We start from the raw sequence: 27,019 nt of genomic DNA, 5'->3' as shown, positions 1-27,019 counted from the left end.
GTTTTTTTTCCGCTTTTACCTTAATCCCATGAGTATGTCCTAAACATTTATGTCAATCTCCATAAAAATTACTTAGGAATGAAGGACAATTAGTGCTTTTTACTTCCAGGTTTGCGGTTTGTGAGAATACTTCAACGTGATTGGCTGCTTACCTTGCCTGAGGATATCACTGTTGCTGGATGTCTAGAAATTCCCTTGTCTTGATGCCAGACTAAAATTGATGTCGGAAATCTGTGCCACACAGATCGCTAGATCTTTGTGGCAATTTTCTTTGAGGTCAGAGGTTAGTGCTTTCACTTCAACTCTGACTGCGAAATACGGGCCTTCATGATTATAAATATAAGCCCCAAGACTGGGATTCAAAGATTAGTCAAAAGTCGAATAAAAAGCATTCATATTGACTGTGCCAAACTTGTCACCATTTAGCGTGCGCAATATTAAAAATTATACAACATACTAATTTTTATAAACAAGGACTACAGGAATGCAGCAAGAACACATTTTGTTTGCTAAATAAATGCAATATTTTTGAGTGCAACAAAAGAACTATAAGCAAAAAGCAAGATACAAAATTCTGTTAAGGGAGATAAACATTAAGTACCTTTACTAAATGCTTCTGAGGACACTTTCTTGAGTTCATCTGTTTCTGAACTTCTACTGCAGCTTGGCCCTGGTTGGTCAGTTTTCTGGGTTACTGGTATTTCCCCTGAAAAATGTTCTTCCTGAAACTTCTCATCAGTTTTGTAAGACACATGGGGTGCGCTCTGGTTCTCTGTATCCAGATGCCCAATGGATTCAGTGTCACTCAACACCTTGCTCATTTCACAATTTTTACAATTCACAGGACTTATGGGTTGGTTAACAGACGTTCTCAGGTTCTGTTCAGTCTCATTCATTGAAGCAGATGTCATTTGAGAATGACTCGTAGATTCCACTCGGTCATTGCCTGGAGACGGAGTTGGACTCATTAGTCTTAGCTCCTCGGGTGAAGGGCTACGATGATTGTCACTGGGATGTCCGCAGTTAGGAATTGTCTCTTTTGTTATCATGTCTTCATTGCTTGTTTCCATTTTTCCATCCTGTTCTGCTTGAATGCAGTCATTCTCCTTATTCTCAGGCATCACCACGTGTATCTCCATCGAATGCTCTTCCTCTTCACCAACCTCATCCACAGTTACAAACTCTTCCATGTTGCCAGAATACCAAGCCTCTCCTTCAGCTTCACTTCCACTTTCCCAAGTTGCGCTCTATACAAGAGTGTGAATGTTGACAAAGATATCATTAAATGCAAAGGTCAGGTCAAGAAGTCTACTGTGTTGGAGCACTAATACACTATCCAGTGGTGGGATGAAGGTATCGTTCCATGATTCTTCACCATGATTGACTTCCTGATCTCAACTTCATCTAGTGCCCACTGAAGAGTGATCATCCCTATGTTACATTCTCATGCCACTAGAAGCCCGGATCAGAGCGGCCTTGGTGGAAGTCTGACAGTGGGTGGTCAGGACGTCCACTTAGCCAAGCACAGCTTATGATGTAGGGAGACTAAGAATCATGGGACAAAAAAGTAAAATCAAACATCTTATAAGAACGCTGTTCAGCCAATAGTGTTGGTACCAGTTGTTTGAAAGAATTAACAAATATTTCCACTCCCCTGCTCTTAACCCAAAACCCTGCAAATTCCTCCTTTGGGGGAGGCAGTGGTGTAGTGGTGTTGTCACTGGACTAGTAATCCAGAGACCCAGGGTAATGCTCTGGGGACCCAGGCTCAAATATTACGAAGGCAGATGGCGGAATTTAAATTCAATAATAAATCTCGAATCAGAAGTCCAATGGGTAAACATGAAATAAATCATTGTTGATTGTCTTAAGAACCCATTTAGTTCACTAATACCCATCAGGGAAGGACATTTATGGTCCTTATCTGGTCAAGTGACTCCAGATCCACTGCAACGTGTTTGCCTCTTAAAAAAACTGTCCGAAATGACCGAGCAAGCCACTCAGTCCAAGGGCAGTTAAGGACGGGCAATAAATCCTGGCTCAGTCAGCGACAGCCACGTCCCATGGATCAATAAAAAAAGACAACCCATCCAATTCTGAAAGATGAGGGGTTGAAAACAAAAGCTTCAAAAATATCCAAAGGAATATCCTTAGAAATATGTCTCTAGTGGCTTAATTAAACAGCTAGCATCATTAAATCTAAAAAAAAATATTTGAGCTTTGTTTGTTTATCATTGTTTCTTGAAAATGTAATCTAGGAGACACATTTTTTCCAACTTTTAGCATCATAGGGATCCAAAAGTGATTAACATTTGAAATGTATAAATAAAGTCATATTGGCTTTCCTTGCAAATAGACAAACCCCAAAACTGAACCTCTATCCTTGGGGGGGATAATATTGTCAATAAATTGCATACACGCTGCACTGCAAATTGAAACAATCTCAATCTTTATACTTAAAGAGCGTGGCCTGTATTTGAACACCAAGGCTGTCCTAGAGGTATATGGAGCTTGATCTATTGTTTGCTTATATTTGTATCTCACCTTTGGATTTGATCCTCAGTTATGTAGATAAACTCTGGGCTATTATTAATCAATTTTGCTTAGGAATGTTCGAACTGTACAGTTCCTTTTTTTACAACCCCTCTCGTTTTATATTCCTTCCCCTGTGTTTTACTGGATCACTTCATTTTACTGAACCAGGAAGATAGGAAACCACCTGCTGTCAGACATCTGTTGAAGATGCACGCAGTCTCCACACAGGAGAGGTATAACAGCAGCCTGGGTGGACTCCCCCTCTGAGTTCCTCAACCTTTCTGCAAATGGTCTGGTCCTTGGTCATTTCTTCCTGGCTGTGATCAGGAATCAAGAGCATGATTTCATAGATTTCATAGAATTTACAGTGCAGAAGGAGGCCATTCGGCCCATCGGGTCTGCACCGGCCCTTAGTAAGAGCGCCCTGCCCAAGCCCACACCTCTACCCTATTCCCATAACCCAGCAACCCCACCTAACCTTTCTGGACACGAAGGGTAATTTATCATGGCCAATCCAGTTACCCTGCACATCTTTGGACCGTGAGAAGAAACTGGAGCACCCGGAGGAAATCCGCGCAGACACGGGGAGAATGTGCAGACTCTGCACAGACAGTGACCCAGCAGGGAATCGAACCTGGGACCCTGGAGCTGTGAAGCACCAGTGTTAACTGCTACCGTCTCAATGTCCTACTGTCAACAACTTATTGTGCACTAGTGCGCCAATACCCTGCCTTAGAATGCCTTGTCTTTGATTCTTGGAGAGTCTTGTCACAGGGTTAACCAGTAGAGCAATCACTGGGACATACCTGTTCCTTCATGTTCCTTTCTAGCTCTGGTTCTGATGATCCTCTGCTGCTGTGAGGTGATGAGGATTGTTTCCTGGAACACTGACCATCTTCTTCATTTACCTGTCATCACAATGAGGGTGATTTTGAAGTAGCATGCCTTGAACTGAGCAAGAATAAAATGTTTGCCGATGATAAATGAGTTTCTCTGCCTGTTAGCTGTAAGAGAGCTGCACCACATTAGCTTGGGGCATCTCTATCTTGTTCCCAGCAGGCACATAATTACCACAGAATAACTGGTATGGGAAATGGGGGGGGAAAAAACACAGCCCTGAAGATGGTTCTGAAGGATATTACTGAGGAAGAGAAAGAAAAAAGTTGTTTTGCACCTAACTACGCTATGTTTGATCCAGGAATGTTTGATGTGCACAGACACTGGGGGGCCCCAAAGAAGAAATGTTTCCATTTCCTCTGGTATCTTCCATCAAATTATATGGTATATAATTTGCAAAGAAAATATAGTTTTCTATAATAACGTGATTGAAAATATATTTAAAACTTCTAGATATGTGCATGAAGTTGAGAATAATATTGAAAGGATTTTGTAACTTTTAACAGATCTGTTGGGCGGTTTCTCCAAAATGGAGGCAGAGTGTTCGCACCGTCGTGAACGGCGTTGCGTTTCACGACGGCGCGAAACGGGCATGGGCACTACCGATTCTGGAGCGGTTCCCGCCGCACCAGCCTCCCTTCCTGGCGCCAACTGGGTGCCACACCAACCCGCACATGCACAGTGGCGCTGCGCCGACCCGCGAATGCACGGGGGACTTCCTCAATGCGCCGGCCCCGATGCAACATGGTGTGGGGGTTCAGGGGCCGGCTGCGTAATAAAATAGGTCCGGGGCTGGAAAGCCGATTGGTGGGCCCCGATTGCGGGCCAGACTCCATCGGAGCCCCCACCCCCGGTGAAGGAGCCCCCCTCACCCCCCCCCCCCCCCCCCACAGGCTGCCCCCCGACCCTACGCGCAGAGTTCCCGCCGGCTGCGAGCCGGCGTGAACGGCGCCGGCGGGACTCTGCCGTTCACGCGTGGCCACTCGGCCCATTAAGGCCGGAGAATTGGTGAAGCCACAGTGCTAGTCACGTGTGCTACCGTGCTGCCCTAACAATTAAAGATGGATGAGTTAAAAGTCAGAATCCGGATCAAATCCCACCTCCAAACCATCCATGCTTAACAGAGGGGTGGGCTGCCAACCCACTCCAAGGAAGTGTGGGGTAGGGGGGGAGTGTTGGCATTTTAGATATTAAAATAAGTTGCAATCTTTAACTGTGGACAGCTGGTTTTTCTGATTCTCTGGAAACAAGGCAGCTACCCTCAGGACAGGACTGCGACATGGAGCCAGCTGCCTTTACACCTTCCTGCTGAATTCAGCAGGCCTGCCTGAGAAGACTCCGATGGCTCTGCACCCAATTGATCAATCGCGTCCTGATATTAAGTTTCCCATCTTTGTTTTCAAATCTCTCTGTGGCCTCGCCCCCTCCCTCTCTCTCTGTAAGCTCCAGCCCCTCAACCCCTCCAGCACTCCTCTGATTCTGGCCTCTTGAGCACCGCTGATTTTAATTGCTCCACCATTGGCGGCCGCACCCTCAGGTGCCTCAGCCCTAAGCTCTGGAAATTCATCCCTAAACCTCGCTTCGCTACCTCACTTTCCTCTTTTAAGACGCCCTTTAAAATCTGCATCTTTGACCAATCGGACCGACCAGCTCCTTTTGTGGCTCGTTACGATACTTTCTTAAAATTCATGTTTGCAGGATGTGGGCTTTGCTGGCTAGGCTGGCAATTGTTGCCCATCCCTAATTGCCCTCGAGAAGGTGATAGTGAGCTACCTTCTTGAAGTGCTGTAGTTCCATGTGGTGTAGGTACACCTACTGTGCTGTTAGGGAGGGAGTTCTAGGATTTTGACCCAGCGACAATGAAGAAATGGCAATATAATTCGAAGTCAGGATGGTGAGTAGCTTGTAGAGGAGTTACCACATGGTGCTGTTCCCGTGTATCTGCTACTCTTGTCCTAGATAGTAGTGGGTTTAGAAGGTGCTGTCGAAGAAACCGTGGCGCATTCCTACAGTGCATCTTGTAGATGGTACACACAGTTGCTACTGTGCGTTGGTGCTGGAGTCGGTGAAGGTTTGTGGAAGGGGTGCCAATCAACGGGGCTGCTTTGTCCTAGATGGTGTCGAGTTTCTTGAATGTTGTTGGATCCACACTCAGCCAGGCAAGTGGGGAGAATTCCATCACACTTGTGACTTATACTTTATAGGTGGCTTTAGGGGGGGGTCAGGAGGTGCATTACTCACCACAGGATTCCTAGCCTCTGACCTGGTATCTATATGGCTAGTCTAGTTCAGTTTCTGGTCGATGGTTACCCCAGGATGTTGATAGTTGGAGATTCAGTGATGGTTATGCCATTGAATGTCAAGGGACAATGGTTGATTCTCTCTTATTGGGGATGGTCATTGTCTGGCCACTTGTGTGGCGGGAGTATTTTTTGTCACTTGTCAGCCAAGCCTGGATATTGTCCAGGTCTTGCTGAATTTTCACGTGGACTGCTTCAGTGTCTGAGGAGTCATGAATGGTGCTAAATATTGTGCAATCATCATGCTCCTTTGAAGCACTTTGAGATGTTTTAATATGTTAATGGAGCTATATAATTACAATAGTTGCTATTGTTGTCGCAAACCCCACCCCTGACCTTCCTCAGGAAGCTTTCGACCTTGGCCTCTCAGTCACTTAGGCCTCTGACCTCCTAACATCATTGCCCCAGGGCTCCCAGTCCCCTAGCTCCTAGGAATTTGGCCCTCCCACCAATCCCAAGCCACAGGCCTCTCCTTCCCAAGCCTCCGATCCTTTCCAAGGCCTCTGATTCCCTTCCCTTCCCTGGTCTCTGATTCCCTTCTCTCCAGGCCTCTGATCTAAACCACATGCCCCCCCCCAGCGTCATCAGCCTCCCTGTGATCACGATGCACCCATCCTTGCTACTTCATTGGGATTGAAACCCCTTGATCCATGTTCAATCGACCACCCCCATCACCCTGGAATATTCACTGATATAGTCCCCACCTGACTGGAAGCCAAGGCTCCGGCTAAATTCCGGGTGGGAAATGGCTCAGCGACCTGACTTTCAGGTTCTGCCTGCCTTCCCAACTCACCATGTCCCACCTCTGATCCGTCAGGAAAGCTAAATCCAAGTATAACAGTCTACCATGACAATACTTATCTCAGAGGGTCATCCAAGATCATACATGTAGCAATTAAATAAAAGTAAACTAAGTCTGATACCTTTTGAAATGAAACTTGTAACTTATGAACTGCTGTATCTGAAATAGTTTTTACTGAGCAATGGGTGACAAGACATTAAAGGACTTAATTAGATGGAGAGCATGAGGTGACATCCTGGGGGTTGTGTAAGGCGTTGTACAAATAAAGCTCTTTCTTCAAAATCTCTGATAGAAAATCTATTTCAAATGGACTTTACAAGAACAGTGGTCGGTGACAATGAGAGATGTGATTCTTTGTATTGTACCATGGCCATAATATTTCATTCTCACCTCACTATCAGATGTTTCATCTTCCTGCTCACTCCTTTCATCTTGTTCTGCATGGAGCGTGTCTGTCAGAATTGAAGATGTCAGACTATCACGTTCACCCTTGTCCTCAATCCGATCTTGGCTACCTGAGGATCTTCTCCCTCCTGCTCGCTGATGGACCTCACTATCTTTCCTTTTAGTCCGCAGTGAGTGTTGACCCTTTATTGAATTAAGCTTTTGTTCTTTCTTATACTCCTCTTCTTTTCGGATCTTGTACTTAGACTGGGATGGAATCGGGCTTTTAAGGCTGGATTTTGCATATTTATCTTTATGCGCTTGATAGTCATCTCCTCTGTCCTCTAGGGACTTGGGGCTAGATCGTCCACTTGGTTTAAAGTATTGCTTTCTGTCATAGCTCCACTTGTCAGCTCCATCACGATTCAGCTCACAATAATTCTTTACTGTGGATTCTTTTTCCTCCTCTCTTCTTTTATGAGAAAGGTAGTCCTGTGATCCTTTTCTTTCCATTCCATTATTCCGCTCTCCTTTGCTGATTACCATTGGGCTCATATTTCTCCTCCTAGGACTCATTGAGGAACGTTGGGAAGAACTGCAGGAAGTCAAGCTTGGGCTATGTGCTTCCATTCTAGGGCTCAGTGACCGAGTCAGGGGACTGCGGGACCTGGGCCTTTCCAATCTGTAACGAGAAATGTTCTCATTGTATAAAACAATACTCAGTGAAAAAATATCAATGATAGCCCTCAGTACTTTACTTTCCATGATGTGGAGATGCCGGCGTTGGACTGGGGTGGGCACAGTAAGAAGTCTTACAACACCAGATTAAAGTCCAACAGGTTTGTTTGGAGTCACTAGCTTTCGGAGCGCAGCTCCTTCATCAGGTGAGTCAAGAGGTGGGTCCCACAAACTCAAATATAGACAAAGTCAATGATGCAAGATGATACTTTGAACGCAAGACTTTGCAGGTAATTAAGTCTTTACTGGTCCTCTCTCCAGTCTCACCGTCTGGACTTGCACCATTGACTTTGTTCATCTATGTGTTTGTAGAACCCACCTCTTCGCTCACCTGATGAACGAGCTGCGCTCCGAAAGTCCAACGAACCTGTTGGACTTTAACCTGGTGTTGTAAGACTTCGTACTGTACTTTACTTTCTTTCTGGTTTTCTGAACGTCATTCAAAATGGGAATTTTGGTACAGTATTGAAAGATCTTGACAAGGGCACTCCGTGAAATGAACGTGGTCATTCTCAATCTATTTCTATTGTTTGCAGTTCCAGAATGGGAAATTTCACAGGGTTTAGTCTGGGTTCACGCTGATTCACATTCAGACAGACAATAAGAACGATTTATCACGGGGCCGTCAGTTATAGGAATCAGATTACTTGGCTGGAATTCCTCTGCAGAGGTTTAAGGACCGACTCCAGACTGGTTGTTCAGTGGGATTCTGGGTGCTGCACTGTCAGAGGTGCCGCCTTTTGAATCAAAGTGAGACCAGGGGTGGGATTTTCTACGATCGTTTCTCACCCTCTGACTTCATTTCCCTTGGCGACAGCAACACCATAAACATTGACTGGTATGTGGACAGTATATTCCCAACTTCTGAAAAATGCACCCAATAAAGCTAAAAAAGAAATCAGGATTTTCTGAGGGCAGATCGTGCTTTCGAGTAACCTGAAGAAAGAAATGCAGTTCATAACAAACCAATGGCTAAATTTAACAACAAATCCATTGGAAGTTATTTTGTGGAGCACATCACAGTTCTGTCCATTGGCACTTGGGTTGAATGACCTAACTAGTGGACACTCAGAAAACATAGCTCGAAGCAAGAAATGAAAAGAGAATAGAAAGACTTCCATTTGTGCAGTGCCTTCACAGTCTCGCTCTGTCCTGCACTTTACAGCCAACAAAGCATTTGTAGCCACTGTTGAGATGTAAGAAAGCGGCAGCCAATTTGTGCGCAGTTCTATCCCACACACAGCAATCTGATAATGACCAGAGAATCCGTTATTTTGTGAAATGCTCATCCTGACCCCTCACAAATCTTGCTACCAACGGGTTATACTTTTGTTCCTAAGATTGACTCCCCGTCCCTGCGGCCCAAGCCCCTCCTCAGTCCAATTGGAAAAAATAAATTTAGAGCACCCGATTCAATTTTTTCCAATTAAGGGGCAATTTCGCTTGGCCAATCCACCTACCCTGTACATCTTTGGGTTGTGGGGTCGAAACACACTCAAACACGGGACAACGTGTGAACTCCACACGGACAGTGACCCAGAGCCGGCATCGGCGCCATGAGGCAGCAGTGCTAACCACTGCGCCACCATGCTGCCCATCTCCTCAGTCCTTTAAGCTATCACTTCAAGTTTGACTCTTCCAAGATAGCACCAGATTTCGACCCCCCCCCCCCCACCCATTGCAATCGGGGCCGACACTCAAAGATCTCCACTCAGATGGAAATGACTCGATGGTACAATCTTCTCATCAAGGAGATCAACAGGCGACATAATCATATCATCAACTGCCTTCCCAATAACCGCACAAATACATCCCTGTATATTGTTATTCTGATATGAATTTAATTTGCCAGCATGGTTACATTTTAAACAAATGGGGCAGGATTGACCTGTCTTCTGGCGTGGCATGCCTCCGTCAGCAGCGGGATCCTCCGTTCCGGCAACTGGCCAATGGGGCTTCCCATTGTGGCCACCCCCATTCCGTCGGAAAATCCGGCGGCGTGAGTGCTCTGCCAGCGAAGAGGAGGATCCGGCCGACAGAGAATCCTGCCCGCGATTGTCCAACAGGCAAAATGACCGCGGTTATTATTTTATTAAGATGTTAATAAAATAAACGACATTACCTGTCCCAGTCTTTGTGTATCTCCCTCTCCTTTTGAGAATTGATATCATTGATAATTGAGTCAACGTCCTTTCCTGGTTTCTGAGGAGAATTCAAAGAATGCAAATTAAAATGTGCTGTCTCTCTCTCTATTATGGATAAAACTCTGATTGCTCCTGACAGCCACAGCAAACTAAGTAGGGGATCAGGCTACAGATACGTTCTTAGTTTTTTGCGCAATCATGTTCTTTAGTACTGAAGTTCACTCGAAAGGAAGCTAAAGTAATAATTATTCCCCCTGTGAGGTGTGAAAGGGGTAGCACGGTAGCATAGTGGTTAGCACAATTGCTTCACAGCTCCAGGGTCCCAGGTTCGATTCCGGCTTGGGTCACTGTCTGTGTGGAGTCTGCACATCCTCCCCGTGTCTGCGTGGGTTTCCTCCGGGTGCTCCGGTTTCCACCCACAGTCCAAAGATGTGCAGGTTAGGTGGATTGGCCATGCTAAATTGCCCTTAGTGTCCAAAATTGCCCTTAGTGTTGGGTGGGGTTACTGGGTTATGGGGATAAGGTGGTGTTGACCTTGGGTAGGGTGCTCCTTCCAAGAGCCGGTGCAGACTCGATGGGCCGAATGGCCTCCTTCTGCACTGCAAATTCTATGATATCTATGAAATGCTAACCAATATCTTTCTTAAATGCATCATACAAATGGTCAGCAGACTGAAGGCTGCTGCTGTCAAGCATGTAACATTTGGTACCAAGAGCTAATCAGCGCCAGCGTGATAATTGCACGAGTTTTCGGTATACTTAAACTAGCAGTGGGGAGTTAACATGCAACAGGTTTATTGCAAGACAGCCACACATATAAAGAGCATGGGAATAGGAATAGCCCATTCAGCACTTCAAGTCTGTTTTACTATTCAATTAAATCATGGCTGATTTGTACCTTAGCTCCATTTACTGCCTACGGTTCTATAATCCCTTAATATCGCAGTTTCAACATTTTAATCTACAGTGAATAGGGGGAGAGAGTTTCAGCTATCCACAGCTCAAAGGAATATAAGCCTCGCCTATTCAACCTATCTTCATAATTGAACCCTTTTAGCTATAGTATCATGCTGAATCTTCGTTGCACCTGCTCTCTGATCAATATATCCTTCTGCCCAGACAGTTTTACAATGGACTGCCATCAACATTGTACAATGGAAACTGAAAAATAAATCAGTACATTCCACTAATTTATGTTCACTGCAAAGCTGCTGTCTCTTATTTATGACCTCACCAAAACATACCATTCCAATTTAAACCTATTATTAGTGCTGTACAGAACAATCAAATGTAATTTTCATCAGAAAGGTAGTGTTTACACTGATACCTACAGGACATAGCCTGAGATTAATGTACTGGCATATCCCCTATTCTACCATTATCACCAAGACAGGGGATCAATCCTTGTTTAATGGAGAGTGCAGGAGGGCATGCAAGGAGCAACCAGGCATGCCTAAAAATGGGGTGTCAACCTGGTGACGCAGCAACATGGGATCACTTGCACTCCAAACAATGGAAGCAGCATGTGATACACAGGGCTAAGCAATTCTACAACCAACGGATCAGATCTAAGTTCTGCAGTCTTGCCACATCCAGCCATGAATGGTGGTGGACAACTAAACAACTCACTGGAGGAGGGGCTCCACAAACATCCCCATCCTCAATGATGGGGGAGCCCAGCACATTAGCGCAGAAAATGAGGCTGAAGCATTTGCTACTGCGAGCGGATGATCCATCTCGGCCTCCTCCAAAGGTCCCCAGCATCACAGATTAATTCACCCCATGTGATATTAAGAACCAGCTGAAGGCAGTGGATACTGCAAAGGCTATGGGCCCTGACAATATTCCGGCAACGGTACTGAAGTCTTGTAGCATTCTAGATTGGTCCCACAACTGTATATTTATAAATAGCTTTAAGAGCCAATAAAGATTTACAGTTAACCTACATATGACAACAAAGACTTCTTCAAACCTACCAAACTGTAACCAACACTGTACAACAAGTACCTTCCTTTTGGAGCTGTATGTACACATCAGTTGGACCCCCCCCCCCCCCCCCCCCACCCCTCGAGATATATTGTCCCTCCCTTTGTACCTCCACTTTTGGTCTCCAAAATCTGACATCCCAATCCCCTTCCCAGCCCCTGCTCCCAGGGTCCTGATTCCTCCAGGCCCAAATAGCGCCAACTTGTCTCATTCTGTAGTCCCAACAGTGGCCGCTATTTGCTTCTGGCACTGCCGGGACTATTCAGGCGCTGGCTAATCAGAATTCTTTTCTACTGGGGAGAGCGAGCAATAGGCTTCTGTCACCGTCAACCTCGAAAACCACCTGGCTTTTTCGTCTGAGGTTTCGCAAAATCTCGGTGGCCACGTGATTCCCCGTCCAATAGAGTAGGAGCACGCGCAGATCAAAAGTGAGCGCGAGCTTTAATACCAGCAGTCAAGGCCTGGTCTCGGAGATTGTAGCAGTTAGAGTTTGCTGTGGCTCTGTCCTGTAAATAGTTGTATGTAAATCATTTCTTTGCTTGTAAATAATTAGTTGCTGCTTTTATCCACTAATGACCGCCCCGAATTTTCATTACCACATTGGCGATGAGGAGAAAAGTAATTGATGCTTCAATAGCAAGGACAAGAGAAGAAGGCCTTCCCATACTGATTCAAAGCAACTTCAATATATTGCGAAATAAGTACAATTGGGCTGTTTTTTGGTAAGCTTGAACCTTTTGATGTGAACAAAGAAGATTTGGTACAATATGTAGACCCTATGCTTTATTATTTTAGAGCAAAAAAAAAGAGGGGGAAGAGAAACAGAGCATTGTTTTGCTCACAGCTTGCGGCACCCAGACATTCAGTGTACGAAGAGGTTTAACCTACCCTAAAGTCCCTGACTGTAAATCACTTACCAAACTCATAGAGTTAGTTAGGAATCATTATTATCCAAAACCCTCAATCATTCTTCAGAGGTACAAATGTTTTTTACAGGAGAATCTGTTGCTGTCTTTGTGGCCAAAATAAGGAAACTAGCAGAATATTGCGAATTTGGAGCAATCCTGAATGATATTGTGGTGAATGTATAAACACTATTAATTCACCACTATACTGTGTTGCATTATACCTTGCTATTAACCCAACGGGCTCCATCTATGGGGCACTCTGTGGCTTCACCCACAGGGGGAGATGTGGAGCATGTATGGGCTGCGCCCATGGCTCCGCCCCTTATAGGAAGTATAAGAGCGGCAGTCCTGTGGGACCGCCTTCAGTATTGTATCAGTCGCAGGCAGGCAAAGTTGTAAGCTGATTAAAACCACGGTTTGCTTCAACTCGAGTCTCTGAGTGAATTGATGGTCGCATCAGATATGTTAAGGGATAGACTATTGTGCAAGATAAATAACATGGTTATCCAAAAGAAATTTCTCGCAGAATCAGAGTTAGACTTAAAAAAGCTTATGGAAATAACCTTTTCCATGGAAGGTTCAGAATTTCAAAGCGTACCTGGAGGTGAGGTCTACTAGTTGTGGAGAGGGACCGTGAGCAACAGCGGGGTTGAAGGTTCCTGTTCACACAATGGAAAGATGACCGACAGAGGAAACTGGGGTAAAGCCCCATGTTTTAATCAACAACAAATTTCAATGGGCATTTCGGATGTAGGGGAAATCACACCCTGGAAAATTGTAGGTTGCAGGATGCAGATTGTTTCAGGTGCGGTAGGAGAGGTCACTTAAGGCATAGATGTAAGAGCAAGCAGAGCCGACCCAGCCCAGGAAGAGGGTAGTAGCCAGTGTTGGTCCATAGTATCGGGGAGTACCAATCACCTGTGTTGACATTGAAGTAGGTGATGTAGTATACTGATGTAGGCAAAGTGACCCCAATAACTGTGGTATTGCTCGTAAATGGACATGCTTTGAAGATGGAAGTGGACACCGGTACTTCAGCAACCATCATAAAGTTACCATTACTTACAGGACGGGGTACAACTGTTGAAGCTGGAGAACACCACAGCCCAGCGAGTCACTTATACGGGAGAGTCTTTTAAAATGAAGGGGACCAAGATGGTAGTTTAAAGACCGCGATCAGTTCAGCTCCTGCTCGTGTTGGGACAAGGACCAAGATTAATAAGGTGTGACTCACTCCAACATATTAAATTAAATCACAGTCTCTGATAAGGTGTTTTCTAATGGTGGGCTCTGGTGGGGGTCTGTCTTATGGGGTATTTCTGGTGGGGGTCTCTTTTGCGGAGGGTCTCTCTAAAGGGGGCTCTCTGGCGGGGTTTCTGTAACGGGTGTCTCTCTTATGGGGGCCTCTGAAATGAAATGAAAATGAAAATCGCTTATTGTCACGGGTAGGCTTCAATGAAGTTACTGTGAAAAGCCCCTCGTCGCCACATTCCGGCGCCTGTTTGGGGAGACTGGTATGGGAATTTAACCGTGCTGATGGCCTGCCTTGGTCTGCTTTAAAAGCCAGCGATTTAGCCCCGTGTGCTAAACCTGGTGGAGGTTTTGGTAATGGGGAGGGCTCTGGTGGGAGCTCTCTCTTATGGGAGGGTCGCTTGTGGGGCTCTGTGTAATGGAGTGTCTTTGGTGGGGTCTCTGTAATCGGGTGGAAATGGTCCTGGCTCCTAGGTCATTGTGACTAAAGCTGGGCCAGTATTGGACATGGTAAGAAACCAGGATAAGGTCCTGGAAAACATTTAGCCCATTTGAGGAAAAAAGAGCCTCTGCAAATGCTGGTGGCATCACCAACCTCACATATGTCTGCCATTAGTACTGATCAAAGCACTGAGGGGACTGGACAGGCCGTTGTAAACACAGAGCCCATTGCGGCGGGTGTTGAGAGGTGTCAGCTGAGGAGGTACTTGTACCAGGAGAAGGAAATGGAGAGGCTGTCCTGCACAAGACAACTGCTGAGGAGAAACCCCAATCAATGATACATCATTGCTCTCAGCATAAACGGAACTCCCCGGATAGACTGGGGTACTGATTTTGAGATTTTCAGGCACTAGGGGACCAGAAGGGGGAAGAACGTCACGGAGCATCTTGGAGACCACATGACTTCCCCGTCCGAGGTTTCAGCGAGTCCTGGGGGCCTCGTGACTCCCCGAGCAATGAAATGGGAGTGACACTGGATCAAAGATGAGCGCGGGCTTTATGAAATGAAAAAATAAAAATCGATTATTGTCACGAGTAGGCTTCAATGAAGTTACTGTGAAAAGCCCCTAGTCACCACATTCCGGCGCCTGTCCGGGGAGACTGGTACGGGAATCGAACCGTGCTGCTGGCCTGCTTTAAAAGCCAGCGATTTAGCTCAGTGAGCTAACCAGCCCCTTGCAATACCTGCAGTCAAAGCCTGCACCAGGAGGTTGTCGGAGTGGTGGTTTGCTTTTGCTGTGTCTTGTAAATAGGTGCCCGTAAATAGTTTTTCTGCTTGTAAATAAACAGTTGTCACCTTTACCCACTGGCGGTCACCCAGAGCCTCCCATCCCTGTACCCCTGTAAAATCCAGCCCATGATTAACTTGAATGCTGGAACAGGTCCTGGAGGCCAATTGACCCACTCCTTCTCCTAATTCCTCAAACTTAACAGCACACCAACCGTGCCTGCTCCAATATCATTGCACAGAGCAGTTGTGTCAAAACGCTGATTCATAAACCAAGGCTTTAAAGGTGATCTGCCACCAGGGAGAATCAATTATAGCTGAGTCGCTCTCATTGAGTTACCCTGCCCTTTCTGCTACTCAAACTGCTTGGTTCGCAGTTGAACTAATCAAGTAATCGCTTAGCGCAGTAATACAACCACGGGAAGTCAACAGGATGCCGTTATTTATTCTGGTGATTGTGATGGTGGAGCGCAAATAGGAAGGGTGGCGCTGTAACTGGGTAAATCACACTGGGAAATATTTGCTCAGCTGATTATTACCTGATTTAAGAGAGTGAATTTATAAAGAGAGTGATAGAGTGAGCTTTGACTGGGTGTAACAGATTACACCACTGCCCAAATTAGACCCAAGTGCAGAATTTAATCTGAGGCAGGGGTTCCCACAGGGATACTGTCACACTTGTTTTTTTTAATGTGTAACAGGTGGCAGAGTAACACAGTGAAAGGGCATTTCCTTCCTCTCTAGATGGCAGCAAGTTCAAATTCTATTGAATTGATTTGTAGCAATGGAGGAGCAACACGCCCCAATCTGATGAATTGAGGAAGGAGATGACACATACCTTCGATCATATAATTCAGAGACACCATTAGCAACTGTCTTCCTACACTCCATATACACTTGTCCACACACTTATCGTCCTCTTTACATGCCCATATTGGTCTATATTTTGTCTACTTCTGCTGATTTCGAGGGCAAATCTCCGGTCAGACAGGACTGAACAGGACTGCCACTTATCACAGAGATGTTCCCCAGACATCAGCCCATCTTCCGGAGAATTGCCGGGGGGGGGGGGGGGCACAAATCCCACCACGCTACTCCGATGCCGGGCTGCCGATTCTCCGGCGACTGGAGAATCAGCACATATCACGCTGGCGCAGTCGCTCCAGCGCCGGTTGGGGGCCGTTGAAAGCGCCCCCCCCCCCATGGTGATTCTGCGTGCTCGACGGGCCACCGGCGGCGTTTGCGTATGGTCCTATCTGACGGGACTTTGGCGTTCTGGTTGCGGGGGCCGTCCTGGTTGGGGGGAGGGGCAGGGGGGAGCCGACTCCCTGGGGTCCCTCCACGGTGGCCAGGCCCGCAATCGGGGGCAACCGATCAGCGGGCGCACTAATTCCGAGGAGGGCCTATGTTCCTCCGTGGCGGACCCCTGTAGGGCTCTGCTATGTTGCCCGTGGGTCGGCTCGGAGACAGCCGTGGTGCGCATGCACGGACCCGCTCCGGCCGTGGTGCGTATGCGCGGACCCGCATCGGACCGGCTTTCGGCACCGGAGCTGCGCACAGCACTCCGGCGGCGTTCTAGCCCCTGAGGATGGGGAGAATGACTGGGCCTGGAGGCCCGTTGACGCCACCGTCATTCGCGCCGGTTTTGACGCCGGCATCAACACTTTGGGAGAATCCTGGCCGGGATGTCTAGCGCTAACAGGCATGAACTTGCAGCCAGTTTCCTAAGCTGAATGTCTTGGGAAATATTTTGAAGGATATATATCTTTGATTTGCATCAATTTTACACAATGGGCGCGATTCTCCGCCCCCCACGACGGGTCGGAGAATAGCGGGAGGGCCTTCCCGACATTTTCCCCGCCCTCCCGCTATTCTCCCCCCCCCCCAACTCCCGACACGAATCGCTGCCGTCGTTTTTTTACGGCCGGCAGCGATTCACAGCTGATCGATGGGCCGAAGTCCCAGCCCTTTACGCTGTTTTTACGAACGGCAAACACACCTGGTCTGGCCGTTCGTAAAAACGGCGGGAACAACTCGCTTTTTATAACCATGGCACCGATTGGCACGGCAGTACCACGGCCGTGCCAAGGGTGCCATGGGCCCGCGATCGGTGGGCACCGATCGCGGGCAGCAGGCCCGATGCCCGCGCACTATTTCTCCTTCCGCCGCCCCGCAGTATCCATTCGCGGGGCGGCTGAGGGGCATCCCGGCCCGCGCATGCGCGGGTTTCGCGCAAATACGCGATGACGTCATCCGCGTATGCGCGGGTTGGAGTCTATAATCCGCGCATGCGCGGCTGACGTCATATGACGCGTCAGCCGGCGCTAACTCCGGCAAGCGGGCTTAACGAAATTCGTTAAGCCCGTGATGCCGGACCTTACGGCATCGGGCTGCTAGCCCCGACCGGGGACCAGAATCGGTTCCCGGTCGGGAAGGGGCGCGCTGGCGTCAAACCCGCCCGGGTTTGACGCCAGCCTTACGATTTCTCCCGTTTTGGGAGAATCGCGCCCAATGTATTTTGCAGCATGGCTTATCATCTACTGGCACATTGTCCACTAATGTGTCGTACACTGGCATTCTGTCCACTGGCACCTTATCTACTAGTGTGTTGCCCACTGACATAATGCCCATTGGCACATTGATCAGTAGTGTGTTGTACACTGGCATATTGTCCAGTGACACAATGACCAGTAGTGTGTTGTACACTGGCATATTGTCCAGTGACACAATGACCAGTAGTGTGTTGTACACTGGCATTCTGTCCACTGGCACATTATCTACTAGTGTGTTGCCCACTGACATAATGCCCATTGGCACATTGATCAGTAGTGTGTTATACACTGGCATATTGTCCAGTGACACAATGACCAGTAGTGTGTTGTACACTGGCATATTGTCCAGTGACACAATGACCAGTAGTGTGTTGTACACTGGCATATTGTCCAGTGACACAATGACCAGTAGTGTGTTGTACACTGGCATATTGTCCAGTGACACAATGACCAGTAGTGTGTTGTACACTGGCATATTGTCCAGTGACACAATGACCAGTAGTGTGTTGTACACTGGCATATTGTCCAGTGACACAATGACCAGTAGTGTGTTGTACACTGACATATTGTCCGGTGACACAATGACCAGTAGTGTGTTGTACACTGACATATTGTCCAGTGACACAATGACCAGTAGTGTGTTGTACACTGACATATTGTCCAGTGGCACATTATCCACTCATGTATTGTCCACTGATTTGTCTCCTGGCTATCCTAGCAAGCAACAACGTGGGGGACACAGTGAAATTGGGGTATGGGCCTCACAACAAGGTGGGTGCACGGTGGGACATGTTTCTGAGCATTCATTTTCACAAACAAATATCCAACAAGGGCAGGCAGGAACATCTAACTATTGTATCACATCCTATTGAAATTTGTTCAATTTTAAGGTGTCAAATGTACATTCCAGGCTTTCCTTAGTCTTCTCTTCTTCCTGTAATCCACAGGCTGTTAAAAGCCAGCTCATCTCCACATGCCCACCAATTTTTGATCAATTTCTTCTGCGCTACTGAGCTGTGTATTTCTAGTTGCTTTGTAATGACCTTATCGCGTCTTTCGATATAGCCTTACCTTCAGCTTGAGTTCCTTGTATTGTTTGGACATGCGCACCAGTAGCTGTTGCTCGTTATTGGCAGGAAGCTTTTGCTGATAGAATTGCACCATGGCCTGTGCTGCCTCAGGATATGCCATCTCCAAGAAGGCCTGCAAAACAATCAAAGATAATCAGTCCATACCTGGTGAAGGTGATGCTCTGAATTAGTATGCTGTGCTTTGATGTGCTGATGCGCTATGCCATGTGAATTCCCAGTGTTAGGAAAACAAAGGTAGTTTTAAGGCATTTATATTTGTAATCGTAAAGATTAGAAATAATGTATCGTTTTAAGTTTGTTTAAGTTCATGGGCGCGATTCTCCGCTGCCCACGCCAGTTGGGAGAATAGCGGGAGGGCCTCCCGACATTTTTTGCGCCCTCCCGCTATTCTGCCCCCCCCCCCCCCCACGCCCGACCCACGTCACAAATCGCCGCTCGCCGTTTTTTACGACGAGTGGCGATTCTCCGCGGCCGATGGGCCGAGCGGCCGGGCCTTTACGCCCGTTTTTGCACGGCAACAAACACACCTACTTGCGGCCGTCGTAAAAACGGGCGCTGGATGCCCGTTTGGGGCATCCAGAGGCCTGTTTGGGGCGGGAGCACCACCGTTGTGCTCGGGAGGGGACAGGCCCGCGATCGGTGCCCACCGATCATCGGGCCTGCGTCCAAAAGGGACGCACTATTTCCCCTCCGCCGCCCGACAAGATCAAGCCGCCACATCTTGTCGGGCGGCGGTGGAGAAATGCGGAACCGCGCATGCGCGGGTGACGTCATACAGACGGTCATTAAGGCTGCGACGCCATGATTCCCGGGGTCCCGCTCCTAGCCCTGATGGGGGGGGGGGATAATCGGGTCCTGGGAAGACTGCCGTGAAACATGGCCAGTTTCACGGCAGCCTTTACGACTCTCCACATTTGCGGAGAATCTCGCCCAATGTTTCTGTGCCTGGAAGAGTAAAACCTTTTGTTTGATTCATGCTGTACAAAGGTATTTGTGTTCACAACTCTCCGAAGTTACTTGCGGCCTTGGGCCGAGCAGTTGCCATACCAGGCTGTGATGCAGCCAGATAGGATGCTTTCTGTGGTGCATCTGTAAAAGTTGGTACGGGTTAATGTGGACATGCCGTATTGAAATGAAATGAAAATTGTTTATTGTCACGAGTAGGCTTCAATGAAGTTACTGTGAAAAGCCCCTAGTCGCCACATTCCGGCGCCTGTCCGGGGAGGCTGGTACGGGAATCGAACCGTGCTGCTGGCTTGCTTGGTCTGCTTTAAAAGCCAGCGATTTAGCCTTGTGAGCTAAGCCAGCCCCTGATTGTTGTCGCTGCACCATTCCACTAGGTTCTCTATCTCCCTCCATTATTCTGACTCGTCGTTATTCGAGATCCGGCCCACTATGGTCATATCGTCAGTAAGCTTGTAGATGGAGTTGGAACCAAATTTTGCCATTGTGCATTTAAGGTAAAGCTGTATATGTACATGGGGCGGAAAGGAATAGAGGATTAAGCTGATAGGATTGAATGAAATAGGTTGGAAGGAGGTTCATGCGGAGCATTGATATCGGTACGGAACTTTTAAACTGAATGACCTGTTTCTGTGCTGTCAATTCTATGAAGTTTTATTTGCTTTACTTCTAACTAAATGTTGTTAGCTTCAAACTTAAACCTCGGTTTGGTTTTGTGGGAATGCTTGACAAGCACTATGCTACTGGGGATAAAGGAAGGTACGTTTGTGATTCACAGGAGCCGAAACAATTTTCCTACCTGTTTTGTGGCCCTCATGAGGATGTAGTTGGTGACTTTTCCAAAGGGAAGTCCAAGGTTGATGACGTCACTCTCAGCGCAACTTCCCTCAGGAAGGTTACAGATGTGAACAACTCGGCTCGGTCCAGGCTTCCACTGTGGGAACAGCTGGAAATAAAGAATATTAGCTTCACAGCACTGGGAAATATTATTGGGTTAGAAAGTCAGATGGCAGACACAAAGGCCCAAACCTGTAAAGGCATAACGCACTCACTATTCCACTGGGTGACCCCAGAACTGTGTACACCCAGTATTTACCCACTTGCTGCTATACTCGTTTTTGGGAGTTCAAATCATGAGGGGTCTCGGCTGAGCAGATAGGGAGGAACCCAACTGCAAGGAGCAGGAATGAGACGGTGCCAATTTGTGTTGATTGAAGCAATAGGAAACATTATCCAATATAACCAGTGGTTGGAACCCGCAGTGCACTGGCTGAGGGTGTGGTGGGGGCAGATTTAATTGAGGCATTTAGAAGAGGGTTGGGTAATTTTCTGAAGTGAAATATGGTGCAGGGCTATGGAGAAAATGCAGAGGAGTGGGACTTGATGAGTTACTCTTGCAGAGTAGCAGCATATATACGAGGGGCTGAGCGGTTTCCGTCGGCACTGCAACCATTCGATGAGCCTATAATTAATTCCATGATTCACCACCATATACAACCATAGGGGCTGGTTTAGCTCACTCAGCTAAATCGCTGGCTTTTAAAGCAGACCAAGCAGGCCAGCAGCACGGTGCGATTCCCGTACCAGCCTCCCCGGACAGGCGCTGGAATGTGGCGACTAGGGGCTTTTCACAGTAACTTCATTGAAGCCTACTCGTGACAATAAGCGATTTTCATTTCATTTCATACAGTGCAGAAGGAGGCCATTTGGCCCATCGAGTCTGCACCGACCCACTTAAGCCCTCACTTCTACCCTATCCCCGTAACCTAATAATCCCTCCTAACCTTTTTGGCCACAAAGGGCAATTTATCATGGCCAATCCACCTAACCTGCACGTCTTTGGACTGTGGGAGGAAACTGGAGCACCCGGAGGAAACCCACGCGCACACGGGGAGAACGTGCAGACTCCGCACAGACAGTGACCCAAGCCGGAATCGAACATGGGACCCTGGCGCTGTGAAGCCACATTGCTATCCACTTGTGCTACTGTGCTGCCCAATTATCTGTTAACCTTGGGCAGAGTCTTCTCTGCTTTAAAACGTTTCAGACATTGGGTCCGTTTATTTAAAAGGGCAATCAGCCCTCAAGTTTATTATTAGCAATGCAGTATTAGGGGAGGTTCACAGATCCCGCACTATGCCAGGGATCCAGCATGGGATTGGAGATGGACTCACAGTGGCAGATTAGAGGGGTCTCATGCTACTGTTCATGTGTCCAACATGGCACAGTCATGGCTGAACGCTCCTGCGGGAGGGGATTTCCCTTCCCACGATAATGGCCCTAATGGCTCCGGGCCTTCATTTTCATCAAGCCCTCATAAGCCTTTTGGCAGCAGCTGTTAGGTACCCACATCCGCGTTCGTGTTAGATGTGCACTTCTTGGCTGAGCAGCAGATTCGGAGATCCCTCTAATCTCCGTCGCTATGCGCATCTGAAGCCCAAATGCCCTTTTAAATACCATAATTGGCTACTTGCCGCAGGTGGTTGGGAATTTGCTGCCGCACCGAGCCACCTCTGGGAAAATCCCCTGGAGGCAAGATGGTGTCGGGAAGCAGGCCTACATGCCCGAGTCTGATTTTCCTCTTCCAAACTTGTCTCCATGAGGCCGGAAAGATTCCCCTTTCTGGCTGCATTCACATTCCCACAGTGGTGAAACTTGTAACTGCAGGGACACCCTTCGCTCAAGGATTGCAGCAATTCTCATTCGGAGAGCCGTTACTGAAAGGATGACCCTAAAGAATCCATAGAATTCCTACGGTGCGGAAGCAGGACATTTGGCCCATCGAGGCTGCACTGACCCTCTGAAAGAGCACCCTACCTAGGCCCACTCCCCCACCCTAACCCCGTACCCTTATCTAACCAGCACATCTTTGGACTGTGGGAGGAAATCCAGACAGACACAGGGAAAAGGTGCAAACTCCACACAGTTACCCAAGGCCGGAATTGAACCCGGGTCCCTGGCGCTGTGAGGCAGCAGTGCTATCCACTGTGCCACCATGCCACCTTTGTGCTGTAACAGTTCTGTGATTTCATGTAAAGGTCCACCACCAACCTCACAGGGGATGGTAGTACTGTGGATCAGGCAGGCTAGGGGAGTGGGCAAAGAAGTGGCAGATGGAATACAATGTGTAAAAATGTAAGGTTATGCACTTCGGTAGGAAGAATAGAGGCACAGACTATTTTCTAAATGGGAAAAGGCTGAAGAAATCAGGAGCACAAAGGGACTCGGGAGGCCTTGTTCAAAATTCTCTTAAGGTTGACGTGCAGGTTCAGTCAGCAGTTAGGAAGGCAAATGCAATGTTAATATTCATGTCGAGAGGGCTAGAATACAAGACCAGGGATATACTTCTGAGGCTGTATAAGGCTCTGTACAAACCCCATTTGAAGAATTGTGAGCAGTTTTGGGCCCCGTGCCTAAGGAAGGATGTGCCGGCCTTGGAAAGGGTCCAGAGGAGGTCCACAAGAATGATCCCTGGAATGAAGAGCTTGTCAAATGAGGAGCGGGCTGCACTCATTGGCGTTTAGAAGGATGAGGGGGGATCTTATTGAAGCCTACAAGATACTGTCAGGTGGATGTACCTTTAATAAATGGATGTTTATCAAATAGCTGCAGTGACGTCAGTGTGTGGGTGGAGCTGGGATATCTTTCTTTCACTTTCGTTTTGAGCTGGGAGCTCCAGTGTGTTTTTGTTTTTGTTTTTGAGGTGGAGAGCTGCATTCAAAGCAAGCAGCTGTGTAATGATCTCCCTCTCTCTGCAAGCTAAAGAATGTCTCCAGATCATTGATGATTTCAGAGTAATACCTGTTTCTGTAGAGCATTTAAACCTGCTGTCTTTATTTAAAAAAGGGTTTAACTTATGGATGATATTTGGGAAGTTATTACGGGTTATCTATAGAGTATTGTATAGAGGATGTTTCTACTAATAGGAAAAACTAGAACCTGAGGGCATAGCCTCAGACTGAAGGGACGATCCTTTAAAACAGGGATGAGGGGAAGTTTCTTCAGCCAGCGTGTGGTGAATTTGTGGAACTCTTTGTCACAGTAGGCTGTGGAGGCCAAATCACTGAGTGTCTTTAAGACAGAGCTAGATAGATTCTTAATTAATAAGGGGATCAGGGGTCATACAGGGAAGGCAGGAGAATGGAGATGAGAAAAATATCAGCCATAATTGAATAGCAGAGCAGACTCGTTGGGCCGAGTGGCCTAATTCTGCTCCTATGTTTTATGGTCTTATGGGGACAAACAAAATATACATTCTTGCTAGCGTTTCCCACTTCCTGAGAACAACTTTATTTTAAATTGAAAATTATTTTTACAAAGGACTAAGACAAAGAATCTTCACTTGAGTTGGGACTGGGATGTGAAATGTTTGCAGTTCAGTGTAAATAAAAGGAAGGAAGGGGGAAAAGAAAATAAATCTGATGAGTGCGGAGATGACAAATGATGTAACTTTTATTTGTTTAATGGTGTTGGAAAAGCTGCGTCAAGTACCTTAGGAGAATTTACAATGTTAGAGGCAATATAGGAGATTGATCTTTGTATTTATTTCCCATTTCTAGCTCCCCTGAGGAGATGGTGCTTCATACTATTTGCTAGGCCTCTTCATAGGGGATTCAGGGGTGAAATTGGCCTGTACACCAGCAGCTCCAGATAGGCTCGTAGTGAACTGGAGGCCAATTTATTAACATGCCTGTTCATCTTTCCACCGCAGTTTGCAGAACAATAGTTCAAACTCTTTGGAGACTCATTTCCTTGTCTTCCTGTTGCTTTTAATTGATTTGAACTTAGAAATCTTGACAATATTATCCAAGGGAATAGAAAATAAAATCAGGCGCGGTTCTGCCGAATCGCGGGTAGCCTGCTTCCCCCGAAAAGCTTGGACTTGATGTGACATTGAGATGAGACTGATAGAGATGGCAGGTTCACAGACTTTTATGGAGAGGAATGTTCCTGTCCTGCCTCTCCTGGGACTAGAAGTCCTCGCCCAAGGTTAGCAGACATTTTGCTTGCCTGTCCCATTCTCTGCCCCACCTGCGACGGTTCCTTCAGTGGGCGGGACCAGAAGATTTGGGCCCACCCTGATTATTGTATTTGATAGACCAGAGGTGACCAGATTTATTGAATTCAACATCACAGGATTGCCGGCCTATCCCTGTAACCGACGCACTCCCATATCCTCCACATCAATGTAACTGAGAAGTTCAAAGGCAAAAGTTATAGGATAGGACCAAAACTTCTACCTACAGATGCTAATTAAGAGCAGTGGGACTCAACATTTGTGAAGTATAATGGTGTCTGAGGTGTTTCTTATTCAACTTAACAAAAGGTTTGGAATCTGTGAGTCAATTTTGAAACTTTTTAATGAAGCTATTGTAGATCACATCCAATGAAGATTCCAGCCACAGGTTCCAGCTTTTTGTACAATTGCTGCAGATTTAATGGGCGGGATTCTCCCGTACCCGGCGGGGCGGGGGGTCCCGGCGGGACGGAGTGGCGTGAACCACTCCGGCATTGGGCTGCCCCAAAGGTCCGGAATCCTCAGCACCTTTAGGGGCTAGGCCCACCCCGGAGTGGTAGGCACCCCGCCGGCTGGCGTGGAAGGCCTTTGGCGCCACGCTAGCCGGGGCCGCCAGCCGGCGCGAGTCCGCGCATGCGCGAGAGCATCAGCGGCTGCTGACATCATCCCCGCGCATGCATGGGGGGGGGTCACTTACACATCGGCCATGGTGGACGTTGACGGCTGAGCGTAGGAAAAGAGTGCCCCCACGGCACAGGCACGGTGGGCCCCGATCGCGGGCCATCGTGGGGGCACCTCCCGAGACCAGATCAGCCTGCGTTCCCCCCCAGGACCCCGGTGCCTGCCCGCACCGCCAGGTCCCGCCAGTAAGGGACCTAGTCCAATTTACGCCGGCCGGACCATAATTAAACCAGCGGGACTTCAGCCCATCGCGTGCCGGAGAATTGCCGGGGGGGTGGGGCCGCGACTGCGCGGCGCGATTCCCGCCCCCGCCGAATTCTCCAGTGGCCGAGGGGGGCGGCATTCATGCCGCCTCCCCTCGTCGATTCTCTGACCCGGCGGGGGTGGGGGGTCGGAGAATCCCACCAAATGTCTTCTCTGGTCAAAACAAAAGGTAGTTTCTGAATAACAGCAAGGGTCCCTCCATGTTTTTCATTGTTTACCAAAATCTATCTTTGGCATGTACATGGGAGCCTCCCAGAAAATATTATTTTCTTGGATCAAGGGTACCCAATCCTTGCCCAGTTTCCCTCACAATCGGAGGAAACATAATCTGTGCCAAGGAAGAATGAGTAAGCCTACGTATTGTGAGTGCGGAAGTGCTCCAGGTTTATTTCTGGTGCTGAGACCTTGCAGGAACATACATCACCTCTTTAGAAAAAAGACATGGGGCTTTCTAATTCTTACTGAACCGTGAGCTCTTTGTTGATCAGCGATTGGTCTTTTGTTGACCAAATCTTTCCAACGACTAGTTTAGACTTTGGCAACTTTTTTACCTGCAGAGACTTTTTTTTTAATGATAAAATAAAATCTATTGGGAGCTGCAAGATGAATATTTGATATTTTGCAACCCAATACTTGGCGAATTACAAACAGGCTCTGGAAGAATGTATAATAAAGAACAAAGAAAATTACAGCACAGGAACAGGCCCTACGGCCCTCCCAGCCTGCGCCGATCCAGATCCTTTATCTAAACCTGTCTCCTATTTTCCAAGGTCTACTTCCCTCTGTTGCCGCCCGTTCATATACCTGTCTAGATGCCTCTTAAATGATGCTATCGTGCCCGCCTCTACCACTACACATAAGAAAGGAAGTACTTATATTGAGTTTATAGGCACGATCCAACCAATAAAAACCAGAATCCGTTCTGGGTGGGATTAGCGGGGTCGTCCCCGGCAGTTGTAGCAACGGGAATGACCCCGCTATCTAACGGCACTCAGTTTCTTCAGGCCTCAGTGGAAAATGCCTGCCGAGGCCCCACTCAGTCGCACTTCCTGCAGAGGAGCTCTGACGAGCGGAGATCCTCGGTGTAGGAAGAGATCAGGGCGCCTAGATAAACGGCTCCTTGATCTCTCGACCCCCGATGCAGGCCCCAGATCCACCAACACCCCAACTCACCTATTGGGGGGTCCTCGAGGCCCCCGCATCTCCCATGGGCACGGCACCCCCGAGCCTGACCCCTGGATGGTACTGCCAGGGTGCTCAGGTGACACTGCCATTGTG

At 47.7% G+C, this 27,019-nt stretch overlaps 1 protein-coding gene across 2 annotated transcripts in view; it reads right to left on the bottom strand.

The window, feature by feature from the left end:
- Positions 1 to 27,019, bottom strand: part of rbm20 (RNA binding motif protein 20) — a 248,752-nt gene that overhangs the window by 49,375 nt on the left and 172,358 nt on the right. The window contains exons 6-11 of one of the 2 annotated variants that reach the window (XM_038773624.1): positions 20,579 to 20,725; positions 18,797 to 18,928; positions 9,779 to 9,858; positions 6,925 to 7,600; positions 3,342 to 3,443; positions 602 to 1,247 (exon numbers count right to left, since the gene is read on the bottom strand). In XM_038773624.1, coding sequence (XP_038629552.1) covers positions 602 to 1,247; positions 3,342 to 3,443; positions 6,925 to 7,600; positions 9,779 to 9,858; positions 18,797 to 18,928; positions 20,579 to 20,725 — 1,783 coding nt within the window. The remainder of the gene's footprint in view (positions 1 to 601; positions 1,248 to 3,341; positions 3,444 to 6,924; positions 7,601 to 9,778; positions 9,859 to 18,796; positions 18,929 to 20,578; positions 20,726 to 27,019) is intronic. The other variant, XM_038773625.1, reaches the window with a different exon arrangement.

The sequence above is a fragment of the Scyliorhinus canicula genome, chromosome 16, assembly GCF_902713615.1.
Source record: "Scyliorhinus canicula chromosome 16, sScyCan1.1, whole genome shotgun sequence".
NCBI lineage: Eukaryota > Metazoa > Chordata > Chondrichthyes > Carcharhiniformes > Scyliorhinidae > Scyliorhinus > Scyliorhinus canicula.
This window is presented reverse-complemented; position numbering and strand designations above follow the sequence as displayed.